The sequence below is a fragment of the Gobio gobio genome, assembly GCF_949357685.1.
Source record: "Gobio gobio genome assembly, chromosome: 12".
Taxonomy (NCBI): domain Eukaryota; kingdom Metazoa; phylum Chordata; class Actinopteri; order Cypriniformes; family Gobionidae; genus Gobio; species Gobio gobio.
The window spans coordinates 12768800-12784321 of record NC_137105.1 but is presented as its reverse complement, the minus strand read 5'-3'; the positions used below and the strand labels follow the sequence as shown (position 1 = coordinate 12784321).

Genomic DNA, 15522 nt, shown 5'->3' with positions numbered 1-15522 from the left:
TGTCTGTGGGTTTTGCAACCATTTCAATCAATGAAAAGTATTAAAAAGAGCTTGTGACTAGAACACATAACTCCACTGGATCCTCAAACTGTCAGTAAAATCTCATAACTCCAACCTGCCTCTATCGTGAATGGACTATCTCTGCTTGTTTGCAACGCAAGGGTAAATAAAAAACTAGTTGTTGAGTTTGGACAAATGACAAAACACTGAGCGCCCACATGGCTACTGTACATTTTATAACCTGTAAGTTGATGAAAACGTAACGCGAAGCACTTACTGCCTCAGATGTGGCCATTTTTAATGACGGACAAAACAAATATGTCCGAAATTCGCTGGTCAAAAACCTTCTAACTCCATTTGAGTTTGATTTTGGTAATATGTTTATAATATAATGTTACATGCAAGTGTCTGAAGCAAGCAGCAAATCAGATATCCAAAGTGCTAATGACTAATGGCTGCTGAAAACTCAGCTTAGTCATATTAAAATATCTAAATAATAATAAATAAGATATTTTAAATTGTAATTATATTTCAGATTTCTGATGGTATTACTGTATTTTTGATTAACAGTAGTGTAAGCATAGTGGATTTTATTTAATCAACAGATTTTTCCTTTTCAGTATTAAATGAAATAATGTATTAATAATATTAAATACTATTAAAATAGAATTACATTTCTCTGGCCTTGTTTACCCTGTTGAATTGAATTGTTTACCCTGTTGAATGTTTTCACTCAGCTCAATGCAATGCATTCTATGATTACCACCATTACTGCCAAATTAAGGTACCATAACATCATGATTATGCTGCCCACCTTTTGGAACAGCCTTCATGTGTGATGCCTTAATGCCTTGTCTAGGAAAGTAGCACACTAGGTTTTGGAACAGAGTCTTCTGTATTCCATGGACACAGGATTGTTATGAAGTGTCGTTAACACTTAGAAATGCTAAGAGATGGTATGAGCGGTATGTAATGGGGCTGATCAGGAGAATGTGGGGAGAGAGAGCACTATGATGACATAAGCATGTATAGTGAGTGGGAGGTATTAAACCCCCCTGGCAAAAGCATTGAGCTCAGCACTGGGAACAGGTACAGCGGAGAGGTCATGCACACGTCACACACAGTTCCGCATGAGTGAGCGACATTAATGCTAATAGATCCCCATTCATGTATTTAACCTTGACAGTCTGCAAAACAAGAACCACACCATCACGTATCAGTGCTAGCCAGCACAATAAAAGTGACACTGGAATGTTAATGGCTCACTTGAGGATAGCATTAGCCTGTTTTTTTTTTTCTGTGTCCCTGCACTCTATAAACATCATTCAAGAGAGCAGACATCTGATATTTCTGCAGAGTCACATTACTGGGCTATGGTTTCAAACGTTTGGTGAACTTTAGCCTTGCAAGCAGGAGGTTGGGGTTAGTAGTCAAGCACACACACAGGAACAGCCATAGTACTTCAGCCTGAGGAAAGGAATTCATGCAGAACAAAAGGGCATACTTGAAACTCCACTTAAAAACTGATATGACCATATAAAGCAGAACTCATGACCAGCAAGCTCAATTACATAACCCCAATGAAACTAGAGCTCCTCTAAAGTATTCTAGATTCCTCTTGTCTTTTGTCAGGGTTTCATAGTGACATCATACAAGAAACTGTACAATGAAGAGCCCATTTTTGTGCATAGGTCATTCTGTACATATTCTTTTCAGTATAATGTCTCTGGTCCCAGTAGGATGCTGGTGTGTTGGTGCTTCAACCATGATGCTATTCAGAACTGAATTCAGAATGCCTTTCAAATTCCAACTGAATTCCTGAATTTGAATTGAGGTAAGTCAAGTCAGGTGACTTATATATAGTGCTTTATACAATACATTTCGTTTCAAAGCAGCTTTACAGTGTGTGGCAAGCAGGGCGAAGCCAAGAGCCCTGGGAACGGAGCGAGGCCGTTGGTGCGAGTGATAATGGGTGTCACATGCACGCCACAACGGTCTCGAGTCCTAGAGAGGAACCCAGGAATGATAAAAGGAGGAGTGACAGCAGTAAAGGATGAGATGCAACAGAGATCATCAATAATTATATTAGTTCATTTCAACTATAATGCAGAAAACCGTGATGTCATCATCCAGCTCAGTTGACTTCTCATCCAATAGTGTCAGTGCAGTCAAATCAATAATATTGTTGAATATTAAAGGGTTAGTTCACCCAAAAATGAAAATTCTGTCATTAATTACTCACCCTCACGTCGTTCGAAACCCGTAAGACCTCCGTTCATATTCGGAACACAAATGAAGATATTTTTGTTGAAAGCTGATGGCTGAGAAAGGCCTCCATTGGCATTCAGTACACTTATACTCCCAAGACGGATAAAAGGCACTCAAAACATCGTTACAAAGTCCATCTCACCACAGTGACTCTACAATAATCTTACGATGCGACGACAATAGTTTTTGTGCGCAAAAAAAATCAAAATAACACCTTTTTCCAACTTGTTACTGCCTTCCGTGTGTGCCTCCACGACGCATGCGCGAGAATATGACGCAGATCCGGCGTTCGGACAGATGACCCAGAAGTGATTTGTTTACAATCATAGGAAGACACGCGTATCTCAGCTGTTGGATTCTACATTGATCGTGCTTTAGGTCTCGGCGTAGTGCTCAAAATGGGGTTAGAGTGTGCATTTCATGGAATCCCGAGCCCCGGCGCTACGTCATATTCTCGCGCATGCGTCGTGGAGGCACACGTGGAAGGCAATGTTTGGTATGTTTTTTCTACGTTTTGATTTCCTGGACTTTAAATGGAGGAACAGAAACCTCTCAGGTGTCATTAAAATTACCTTAATTTGTGTTTAACCAAGACTAACCAAAGTCTTAAGGGTTTGGAATGACTATTAATTTTAATAGGGTAAACTTCCCCTTTTTTTTTATTTAAAATAATTTAATATTTAATATAAACTAATTCATTTAAATGGTTTATTTCACCCCAAAAACAAACATTCTGTCATCATTTACTCACCCTTATGTTGTTCCAAACCTGTATGACTTTCTTACTTCTGCAGAACACAAAAGAAAATATTTTGAAGAACGTTGGTCACCAAACCATTTTGGTTACCATTGACTTCTGTAGTAAGGACCAAAAAACACTATGACAATCCTCAAATGATCTTCTTTAGTGTTCCATAGAAGAAAGAAAGTCATATAGATTTTGAACGACACGAGGGTGAGTAAATGATGACAGAATTGTAATTTGAATGAACTATCCCTTTAAATAAATGTAACTTCAGAGCCAAGAATTATTTTTGCCCTCAGTATGTCGACTATACATATGGCGGAGAACACATTGAACAGCCATTTTAATCGTAGTTATTATTGCTGATTTTAATATTTATTATTGACAATAAATAAATAAATTATTAAGTGAAATGTTGTTTTAGTGGTAACTGTGAAGGATATGGCTCAATCTGGGGGCCTTTATCACACACCTCTTGTAATTCGACCACTGCAAACAGCATATCTGAAGAATAAATCTCACTCTGTCTTTTTGCAGGCTGGGTAATCACTCCCCTGTCACAGAGAACATTTCTCCATGTTTGCCATGCTAACAACTCAAGTGGCAGCTCATAAGTGAGACACTATGTGAATCATGTCTAGGTTTGTGTGTGTGACATTTCCAAAGTGGAGATTGTATTGATGCAGGGTGAGCTCAAGGGAGAGACGCAGGAAAAGTCTATGATGGATAGCCATGACGTACTGCTGGCTGACGTAGGTAATTCTATCAGTAAATGCCACCGCAATAGCAATATGAAAACCATAAAATAGCTCTTAGTATGTAGTACCAAATAACGTTAAAGGGATAGTTCACCCAAAATTGAAAATTCTATCATCATTTACTTCCCCTTAAGTCATGACAAAAAAAAGATATTTCGAAGGATGTTGGTAACAGTTGAGCTTCCCATTGTCTTCCATTAACAAATACAATGGAAAGTCAATGGGAAACAAAACTTCTTCAAAATATCTTCTTTTGTGTTTTGCAGAAGAGAGAAAGTCACACAGGTTAGGAATGAGATGAAGAGTGAGTAAATGATTGCTATCCCTTTAACTTGTAAAAGACAATTTGTCTTTCAATGCTGGCTTTACAAAGTCTTCCCTGAAAGATAAACAAAAAGTTTAAATAGCTTAAAGTTTGAAAGTTTGGCCGTCAAAACAACATAATTAGAAAAGACGACAGTTGGTTTTAGTCTTGACAGAAGAGTCAATCCACATAATTCACACTGCATCGGCTCTCCGCGTGGGCTCCAGACTGCCTGATTTTGTAAAATCTGTAAGACTGCTTTCCTATTCTTAGGGAGCTAATAACGCCATTTGTCTTTAAATAGATCCTATGCATCACCTGGGCCTTTCATGGGGTTAATATAATCACAGCCTCCTAAATTGATTCAGCGGCTCAGATGCACAAGAAGCGCCTCTTCCAGAGGTGCCAAACACAATCAAACATTTTGACAGCGCTGCGAATCACAGCTGAAGGCAACGGCACGGTGCTGATGCTCCTTTGCAACAATTTGACCTCCCTTGATCAATCAGCAAAGTGGGGGCACTCGACAGCAGTCTGCGTCCAGGAGAGAGGGGAGAGCGGGAGAAACGAGAATAGCATCAGCCTATTCTGTCTCGCTGTCATCTGTCATTAAGCTTCATAAATCTGGAGCATTCCATTGCTCTCCGGATGTTTGCCAAATCCAATCAGGGATGCTGAATACTCTGCGCTGAAGGGATTGCAGGGTCACAGGGGGCTTCGGCCGAGCAACAGCCGGCTATGGGGGTAGAATGTTTAAAATGCAATAATCTCATATACATTTGTGAAATATAAGGTTAGAAATATAATAATTCCTTCTAAGATGATGCAGATGACATTATGGCATCTGACTATAATAGCATCTATGCTTTTCCAGCATGCCCTTGTGGTTGCAGGAGCTTAGTTTTACATAATTTTCCAACATCTCTCTGATTCTCCTTTTGCTACTATACGTTTAAAGCAATAGTTTGTCCTTTTTTAAGCTTGGCGCAGACGCAGGCTAGATGTGATGTATGTAGCTTTCATGAAATGTAACAAAAAAATATATTAGGGTGGGTTATATCAAAACTAGATAAATGGGGCATACCTGAATTGCACTTGCTGATCCATGCATTTATCCAGAAGTATTCCCTTAACTCTGAATCAATACAGAAAGCCTATTTGTTCATCAAAATGGTAAAAGATCATGTTACATTTTTGTCTCCAGGCTGCGGCTAAAATGGCTGTAAATGCGACAAAAAAATCTGCCACAATCATTTAAAATCTAGTCTCCATTGACAACAGTCAAGAAAGCTTAAAGGGGTCCTTATTATGATTTCACTTTTTTAACTTTAGTTAGTGTGTAATGTTGCTGTTTGAGCATAAACAACATGCTAACCAGCTCAATTTTTCAGGACTACAACAAATGGCTGGTAGGGACTACAATGAGCTTCTTCTCAGGTTGGTGACATCACAAACCCTAAAGTTCAGTAGCCCCGCCCACTGATTTGAGCACGACAGTAGTAGTAGGTAAATAACAGCTGTGACGCTAACACTGGATTGAGCAACTAAGCGATAAATATGCTTTTGAAGAGTGCAAAATGTTGTGCAGTCCCAGGTTGTGGATAAACACAGTAGCTGCATTGGATTTGCAGAGAGCCTGAAATTAGAACAATGCTGCGTCTTCTATATTGGATCCGACAGGAACGGCGCAAAGCACTTTTGTGAGTAAAAACGTTTTACTGTGTCACCATTGCTTTGTTACAGATCACTTGATATGTATGGAATATGTGTACATGTCTAACCAAAATCACCAGTGACCAGTGATTTCTGATATATAATGATTCATGTAGGCCTATAGCCAGATGTTTTTGTCTCAAAATCATTTATTACCAGTGAATCAAACCAGTGACTAAACGGTCAACTTCACATTGTTTCTCTTAGTAGGATGAAAATAATCTGTTATTTAAACCGTGATTAAATTAAATATAGAAAGCGATCAAAGAACACTCCATTTACAATCGCTGGAACTGTCCATCAAACTCCCGTTAGAGTCAACAAATCTCTTATTTGCATTGTGTTTACACTGTTAGTTATGATGAAAGCATTCATTCTTGTGCAGACATTGGGTTACAATTACATCTCTGCATTCATGCGCTCAATATGTCTGTGATCAGTTACATGCTCATCACTGCAACCTTTCATGCCACAATCTAAATATAATGCAATTAGCAACACTTTTCACAATTGGTAAACCTTGAGAGCTGTAATAGTAAAAACGTGCTAAAAGTTTTCGAGAGAATTCCACATGTAATACTAGCTATTTCCATATGCAAAGATGTTAGCCAATCACAGCAGTGGGCGTTTACACTGACGTCTCACAGCAGACACGCCCCTTCAAACAGAGCGAGCAGAGGGATAAAATCAGGGTAGGAAAAATGCTTTTTATTTCTAAATTATGACAATTTTGGATGTAAAAATCATACTAACATTATAAAGTGCACCCCAGGAAACATAAAATAATATTAATAAATATTAAAATGCCGTTCATAACCCCTTTAAAATTTGCCTGCATTCATATTCATCAGATAGCAAATTATGAATCAAAAAGATTTACTTGAATCTTTAGACCTCAAAATCGAGTCTCCGTCCACTATCTGTTAATAGTACACACAAATTATATGCATTTAAAATATGTAAACTAATAAATAAATAAATAATACGAAATAATTAATTACATCATTATTTTTATCACTTAAATATTTGATATATATTTGGTATACTATATTACTGATAATGATTATTGTGAATGTGTTTCTAAGATGTTGGGCTATCTGGGTATCTGTATGCTATGCTAGTACATAAGCCAACTAAAACAAGACATTTTGCCAAAGATTTTGAAAGAGGACCCAATTTGTCACGCAAATCATTTGTCAGATTCGAACAAACTGGGAACCGTTACTGTACATTTGTATACAGTAAGTAAGCTTGTGAGAATTATTTTAGTTTATTTAATCACTAGTTGTTGATATAGAATCAGAATATGTCTACATAGTGTATCAAATACCTTTATTTATTTTTTAAAGTCTGGTTTTTCATTACTTTATAGGCAAGAAAAAAAATAATAAATTCAAGCTAAAGTGCAGTTTAGGTTATGGTGACTGATGATAGCATATCCTTCGTATAGCTCCATCGATATAAGTTATAAATAAATGGGCCAGTGAGTCCCATTACACCCATTAATGTAAAACTGTCCCCTTCCAATCAGAGACCGATTCATTAAACAGCAATCAGTTGAGTAGCTATCAGACAGCTTCTGCATCCCACAACCATGCATGCTCTGTAATCAATTTAGAGGAAGGGGAGAAGATCTTTATCAAGAGTTCAGCAAAAAGCCATTTATGAAAGTTGGCCAATACAGGAGATCCAATCATGCTCTGTTAATCGGTTAATATTTCATGGCATTTGTAAGGGAAGAAGTCAAACATTCAGAGCAGTATTATCAGCACAATTAGCTGCCTAATTAAGTATACGTTTCCTCCTTTATGATTGGGGGTTTGTATTCCGTAATAGACACTAGAATTGAAGTTCTCAAATAAATTAATTATTCTTTGAATTCTTGAAATGTTTGGCTCACAGTTTTGCTCAAACACAAAATGCTACATTTATTTGACTCACAGTAAAAATACAGTAAAATTCCACTCAGTAAAGCAACGCACCAACAATGTGCCTGAACGCACCTTGTTTTCAGACCAGCACGCCCATGGCCGAACAGATGGGCGCGAGTACATTTGCCATTTAAACAACAGGAAAATGAAAACTGCGTTGGGCTGAAACTAGCAAAAAAACACTTGAGTCGCATTGCACCGGATGTATAATAGTTTCAGTTTCAGATTTCAGATTTATGGGGAAAATAAACAATGTATTTTTTACCACAATATGGTAAAAAAGACACAGTTATGTTCAAAAACAATATAAAAGTGAATTTTGCAAAATAAGCTCCCTTTAAATTTAAAGCTGCATGCAGCTCACAGTGCCATAGTGTTGTAGTGAAACTGTATTCGGGCTACAATGTAACCTAACTTTTAACAAAAGCATTGAAGCCACACAACCTTGCCCCAAACCAAACTAACAGCATGGTACAGCAAAGTCCCTGATTATGGATCACTGAATTCACCTTAAAAACAATAACGTTCAACACTGTTCTTGTTATGTAAGGAAATTAACCACATGAGTCATGCCAAGCCAGGTTCAAGTTAATGCGAGGCAAGGGGATACTTTTCAAGAAATACTGCGTGCGTGTTCGTATTAGTGGAGTCATTCAAGAGTAAAAGACAGGACACTTGTTCTATTTCATAAGGAGCCCTTCTGGAGCCTGTGACTCAATGGAGCGAGTCATGGACCACCTTTTATACAGCCCTTCAATCAGATGATCTAGTCTGTCTGAGAGTAGCTGTCAGGATGGATCAGTGTAAGGAGTGTATGTGCGTGTGTGTTCAGATTTCATTTTCCAAGTGTGTGTGTGATGCAGTCCAGTGCAGGTCAGAGAGGCAAACAGACCTAGCAGAGCTCAGCATATCACATGATCTGTGTTCTTAAAATTGTTCGAAGAAGGTTTGGGCTAAATATTCAGCTAGAGGTCAAATATTCAGTAACTGCTGTGTTTCCTGTTCCAAGTGATGTAACATTCAGGAGACAAAGATCTTTAAGTTGGCATATCTATTTTCTAAATGTGTCTTTTAATTATCTTTTTGTGAATGATTCATCCATCCATTACAGGTTTTTTTACCATATCATTTTTAATCATAATGATGATCTCAAAACTACATCTTCCTGAAACAACAGACTTCTCTCTGGTGAACAGTGCAATGAAAAAAAGGGTAATGCATTATTAGTAACTTGAGTTATGTAATCAGATTACTTTTTTAAGTAACTAGTACAGTAACGCATTACTTTTAAAATGTACAACAAAATATTGGAGTTACTTTTTCACATTTATTTCACTGACAGCTCTCCCGTCCCCATTTTGAGTCAAATCGAGAGTAAGTTCAGAGGCGTTGAGTTCAGACAGATGTTATTGTAGTTCTAGACTAAATGTGACCATTTACTAATCTCACTTGAACAAAAAAGATTCAGTATTCCTCAAAATAAATAAAATCAGTCCAATGCAAAATCAGAATACTATGCAAACATCCAATAATTAAATAAAACAAATATTTTTATGCATTTAATCTCACTTTATTGACCAATGTACTTGCTGCTGACCTTCAATGATTCAGTTAAACTATGAGTAAAAAGGACTTTAGATTTTTAGTTTTATTGGTGAAGTAAGTGTTAAACTTTTTTCTCCTGCGTCCAATTCTTCCATTATCCAGAACAGCAGCACAACTGAAAGGTTTGTTTGAGATGTGCCCTCTATTGTACACGCTTATTATTTAAATTTTGGTGTGAAAGGGTCTAAATGTGCACAAAAATATAACTTTTTTGTTATAAAATACAGAAAAAACAAACAAGCCCAGCCCAGGTGAGAAAAAGTAATGCAAAAGTTTTTTTCTTACTTTTTAAGGGAGTAATGCAATATTGTAATGCATTACTTTTCAAAGTAACTTTCCCCAACACTGCTGGTGACATATGCCGGTGGTTTCCAATCATTTAGTCACTTAAACCCAGCCCCTCTTCTAAGAATCTACTGCCATTCGCATTCAGATCTGACTCCATCCAATCAACACCTGATGGACAGAACCAAGCCATGTTCTAAATTTTTTTCTTTTTCGATAATCCAAAAATTTACTTCTCGATATGGAAGAAATTATCAGTCGCTACTTCTGTTACATAGCCAATTTGAAGGGATAGTTCACCCAAAAATGAAAATTACCCCATGATTTACTCACACTCAAGCCATCATAGGTGTATATGACATTCTTCTTTCAGACGAATTTAATCGGAGTTATATTAAAAAATGTCCTGGCTCTTCCAAGCTTTATAATTGTGGTGAATGGCAGCCCAAAAAGTGCATCTGTCCGTTATAAAATTAATCCGCACGGGTTAATAAAGGCCTTCTGAAGCGAATCGATGGGTTTTTGTAAGAAAAATATCCATATTTAACATGTTATAAAGTAAAATATCTAGCTTCCGGCGGACCGCCTTCCGTATTCAATTTATGAAGAAAGCGCAACTGGGTGCGCTTGGTGCGCAACTCGATGACGACGGACAAAGCGTACACATTTTGAACTGCGAGAGGCATTACACTTTCAGAAGGCGGTTCACCGGAAGCTAGATATTTTACTTTATAATGTTAAATATGTATATTTTCTTACACAAACCCATTGATTCACTTCAGAAGGACTTTATTAACCCCTCGGAGCTGAGTGGATTACTTTTATAATGGATGGATGCACTTTTTTGGGCTTCAAATTTTAGGCTGCCATTCACTACCACTATAATGCTTGGATTAGCCAGGACATATTTTAATAAAAAACTTTGAAAACTTTTTTAATAGAAAACTTTGCTCTGTAGTACCCCTGTACTTGTTGCACCCCATTTTGAAAAACCATTCCAGATTGAAGTTGATGCTAGTGGCACTGGTGCCGGTGCTGTGTTATTACAGACCGGTGAAGATGATTTGAGTCATCCGATTAGTTTCTTTTCTAAGAAGTTCCTCAAACATCAAATGAACTACAGTACCATAGAGAAAGAAGCTCTCGCATTGATCCTCGCCTTACAACACTTCGAAGTGAATGTCGGTTCAAGTGTACACCCAGTTACCATTTTTACTGACCATAATCCTCTTACGTTTCTTCAACAGATGTGTAATTCCAATCATCGTTTAATGCGATGGTCCCTTATCTGTCAAAGTTACAATATGAAGATTTCGCATAAGAGAGGTATTGAAAATGTGATAGCTGATTCACTATCCCGTGTCCACCAGTAAAACGGTGTGTTTTATTTTATGGGTGGGGGTGTTATGATCTTGAAGTTTTATTTTATCAACTAGTTTTGTGTATACGGTCTATCTCTGTGTGTAGATGTATGTTTGTGTTGCAGATTGGTGTTTCATCTATTAATCACCCGAAGACTGTGATTGGTCCAGCCAAGCACCTGATCCAGATATAAGGACCGCCCCAAACACTCATTCAGGGCTTCATGCCATTTTGTGCCGTCGGTCTTCATGACATTCTGTTTGTCGTCGTACGTCGTGTTTTTTTTGGCTTCGTTTGAATTAGAGAGTCTTATCAGAGAGATTGATAGTATTTCTGTGAAACTATGAAGTGTTTGTTTATTTGGTGAGCCTTGATTTTCCAGTTTTTTCCTGATGTTTGTTTGTTTGTTTGTTTGTTTGTTTGATTTTTGACCTGGTAATATATCTTGATTTATTTGCCACTCAATGTTATATCTATTTTCTTTAAACATTGTTTTGTCTACTTAGGGGATGTAGGGGGTTTGACGCCAATTTATTTATACCTCATTTTGAACCTTGTTTATGTTAAAGGGAGATAGGGAAGCTAACTGTATTTTTTTTTCTTTATTTTTGTTATAGGTAAATTAATTTCTAAAAGAAGTTTGTTTTGTTTGTTATTTTGGCCTTGTCTGCCCCTGACGCTAAACCCTTATTTTTGTAAATAAAAACTTATTATTTAGAATTATCTCTGGTGTGGACTCTCTTCCTTTTTCTGTTACGGCTGAACCCTAGCGGTCGTAACATAACTCCAATTGTATTTGTCTGAAAGAAGAATGTCATATTCACCTAGGATGGCTTGAGGGTCAGTAAATTACGGGAACATTTAAATTTGTGGGTTAACTATCCCTTTAAAGAGCTAAATGCCAGAAAGATCGATCCTAAAAGGAATAGTTTACTAAAAAAGGAAAATTATGTCATCAGCATGTCATGTTGTTGACAATTCAAAATTTTGGGTTTTCACTCATTAACGTTGGAATAAAATGATAATTCTATTATCTAAATCTATAATCTAAACGCTAAAACGCATATTATGGATCTTATTGTGAACGATTCATACATGTATACGTTTCATTTTTAATTTGATCAAAATGTCATAACTGGATTTTACTGCGTGCAGGAATTCTCCAATCATTTATTCCACTTAAACTCCGGCTCTGCAAGCCATCACCATTTTTGAGCGCAATGCCAAAAAATCCAATCGACAACCAATGAATGGTCTCCACACTTTTTTTTTGGTGAAAATCCATTACACTTGGATCTATGTCACAATACAATACAGAAGAAAAGATCTGTCGCTACTTCCATTTCATCATGACTTCAAAAATGTTTCCCATGTTTTTATCACCAAGGTGTTGAAGCCAAATGCAAGTCATTATAACTTCTATAACAGCTTTTCATTGTAACAGATGACTAATTCAATTTAAAAACATGCATTGCTTTTGGTCTGTATCTATTGTAACAAAATAAGATGCTGAACTGAAACTATGGGAAGAAACTAGGGGTGCACCGATCCGATATTAGGATCGGATATCGGCCGCGATACTGACAAAATAGCTGGATCGGGGATCGGAAAAATTAACAGATCCACAAGCCGATCCAGGTGTTTTTTTCCGTCGCAGCAGAACCTACGTCATTCGTCAGCTTCACGTGTGTCGCATGCTAGAAGAGACTCGGCTGTGTGGAGGAGATATTTCACGCTTGCCACGCCAACTAGTTCGTCGCTGTTTCGAGGGTATTACTGCAAAGTAAGGGTCTTTCCTGCATTGACATTTTTTTGACGGCCAAAGCCTAATTTGATGAGTTATTGTGATTTACGAGTGATGTAGAACAGATGCTGCGCTTGGGACTGAGTGACAGAGAGACCGATCTGAGAGCTCCTCCCCCGCGCGCGCTCTCTGGGTCTTCAAAATAATCAGTGTTCGCTCATATTTCACATATTAATCCAAATCAAAAGCTCGGAAGACCGAAACCATGTTGCACGTGACACATTCGGACAATTTTGTCCTTGAATTATCACTGGGTGTGAATTGCGCTCAAAAAACATTGACTCTTCTCTGACCAGCTGACATAAAGCATACTTTCAATAAGCGGGAGACAAATTATATCCAGTTATGAAGTGTTTTCTGTGTGTTGACATCTTTCGCGATGTTCTAACAGACGGGATTCGCACACAACGCGTCTGCTAATGTCCGATTCGTGACCTAATGACTCCTTTGAACCGAATCATTTTAACGACTGGCCAGAACAACTGATCTGTCCAACACTGAACTCATGAACTCAGTTTATTAATTTACTCAGAACGCAACTGAAATGAGAACACAAGTGTGCTTACCCATTTTAGCAAGAGTGGATAGTAAGAATTATTTTTAATTATCAACAGTATTTCATCTTATTTCTGTTGACAATGTGTAGTAAAATAAATAGGCCTAGCCTACAATCATTTAATCTGGAGTGAGGTGAAACCAGAACAAAGTTGTTATTAGCTAGCTGAAATTTTTTATTAAATTGCATATGGTAGAAAATTAGACTATTTGTTAATTTGTAATGCTACTTTTTAATATTGATATGATTATATACCAAAACAATTATCTGTAGTGTAAAAAATGTTTGGTAACTGTCAGATTACTATTGTATGTTTGACCAATACACTGTTTTTTGTTTCCACTGCTACATTTTATTTATTTAAAGAAGTTAGATTACATTCTATTTTAGATTTGAATGCACAATTGTTTTTTAAATAAATAAGAATTCAACACCTTACATACATCTGTTATTTTGTCTTAGTTATGTTTAGTTAGTAAAGTCTGGTGCCTTTAGTCTCTTCAAGGAAGGTATAAGGTGGAAGATATACAGTTTATTATTAATTCAACAATATATCGGATCGGTATCGGGTATCGACAGATACACAAAGCCCAGGCATCGGTATCGGTATCGGGACTGAAAATGTCGGATCGGTGCACCCCTAGAAGAAACACAATAGTTCAGGAGTTTCATCTGCATTTTATCAATATTTTTGGCATAGGTCATCATAAGCAAATCATACCAGCAACAAAACCACAAATAGGCTTTCACAAGAAGTGAAAGATACTCCCTTGCCTCTAGGTGTAAACTCACTCCTTAGAGCGTTTGCAAATGAGAAGAAAGCAGTGTCGACGAGAGCCCACAAGCCGAATTTCACACCTGAAGTGGCCTACATGGATAATTGGGTTGGAGAGGCCTAATTCACAATCATGTAATGCAGGTCTAGGGAATTGCTTTTCCACTGGAGCATTCTAGCATACCTACCAATCAAATTGCCTTTGTTCCTAATATGTCTCCACGAGGTTTATTGTGCTACAATACATTAAAAAAGAAGCAACATTTCCCCTTTTAGATAGTTTAAAACTATCTTCTCCTTTCTTTTCATGCTCTTTGACTGCTGCACTCAACCAATTATGTTTGGTTGTAATCGGAATAATGGCAGGAGGAGAGACTAAAAAGTTTTTAGAATCTTGTTTGGAAACATTCCAATTCCATTTGGTGCCACTATGGCGATGAACTTCCATTTCAGCTTTACAGGAGGGAATTTAATTTCAGTGCTGGTGAACATGTGAGTAATTTCATTTAGCCTTACCTTGCCCTCATGGTCTTCAAATACTGATTGGTCCACGTTGCAGGCGAAGAGGGACATGGGGAGATCATTGAAGTCGGTGATTTGTTGGAAACTGTCTCCCAGTGAGGACTCTCCCATGGTGGACTGCAGGACTACCAGCTCCTCTCCTCCTAGGAGGTAAACCCGCTGGAGGAATGGAGCACTTCTCATGTTGGCAAATAAATGCTCTCCCTTCATGGCTGTAAGGGGTACACAACAATATCAAAAGTGGGGATGTTTTCTAATATCACCACCAATTGCTTTCAGGATATATTCTACTCTTTGCAGTCCACTTACAATGTTTTCCATGTACATGTTTGCTTATTGGAATGGCTAAGTGTAACCCCTCCTGTTCGAACCACCCGCTACAAGCGGGACTCAAACCCGAGTCCACCGGCATGAACTCTAGCGTCAGTCGCTAGAGCATCTCTTGAGATCAGAGGAGTGAAGTTTTTACTCGCACAGCAAATACTAGCTGGCCTCCGTTACATACACTCACCTAAAGGATTATTAGGAACACCTGTTCAATTTCTCATTAATGTAATTATCTAATCAACCAATCACATGGCAATTGCTTCAATGCATTTAGGGGTGTGGTCCTGGTCAAGACAATCTCCTGAACTCCAAACTGAATGTCAGAATGGGAAAGAAAGGTGATTTAAGCAATTTTGAGCGTGGCATGGTTGTTGGTGCCAGACGGGCCGGTCTGAGTATCTCACAATCTGCTCAGTTACTGGGATTTTCACGCACAACCATTTCTAGGGTTTACAAAGAATGGTGTGAAAAGGAAAAAACATCCAGTATGCGGCAGTCCTGTGGGCGAAAATGCCTTGTTGATGCTAGAGGTCAGAGGAGAATGGGCCGACTGATTCAAGCTGATAG

The 15522-nt window shown here is 37.8% G+C and overlaps 1 protein-coding gene across 2 annotated transcripts in view; it reads right to left on the bottom strand.

Moving 5' to 3' along the window:
- Nucleotides 1-15522, bottom strand: part of rcan2 (regulator of calcineurin 2) — a 98970-nt gene that overhangs the window by 78481 nt on the left and 4967 nt on the right. Inside the window, exon 2 of one of the 2 annotated variants that reach the window (XM_079831608.1) lies at nucleotides 14623-14840. In XM_079831608.1, the coding sequence (XP_079687734.1) occupies nucleotides 14623-14838 (216 nt within the window). In that variant the 5' untranslated portion in view covers nucleotides 14839-14840. Of the gene's footprint in view, nucleotides 1-14622; nucleotides 15140-15522 lie in introns of both variants that reach the window. The other variant, XM_079831609.1, reaches the window with a different exon arrangement.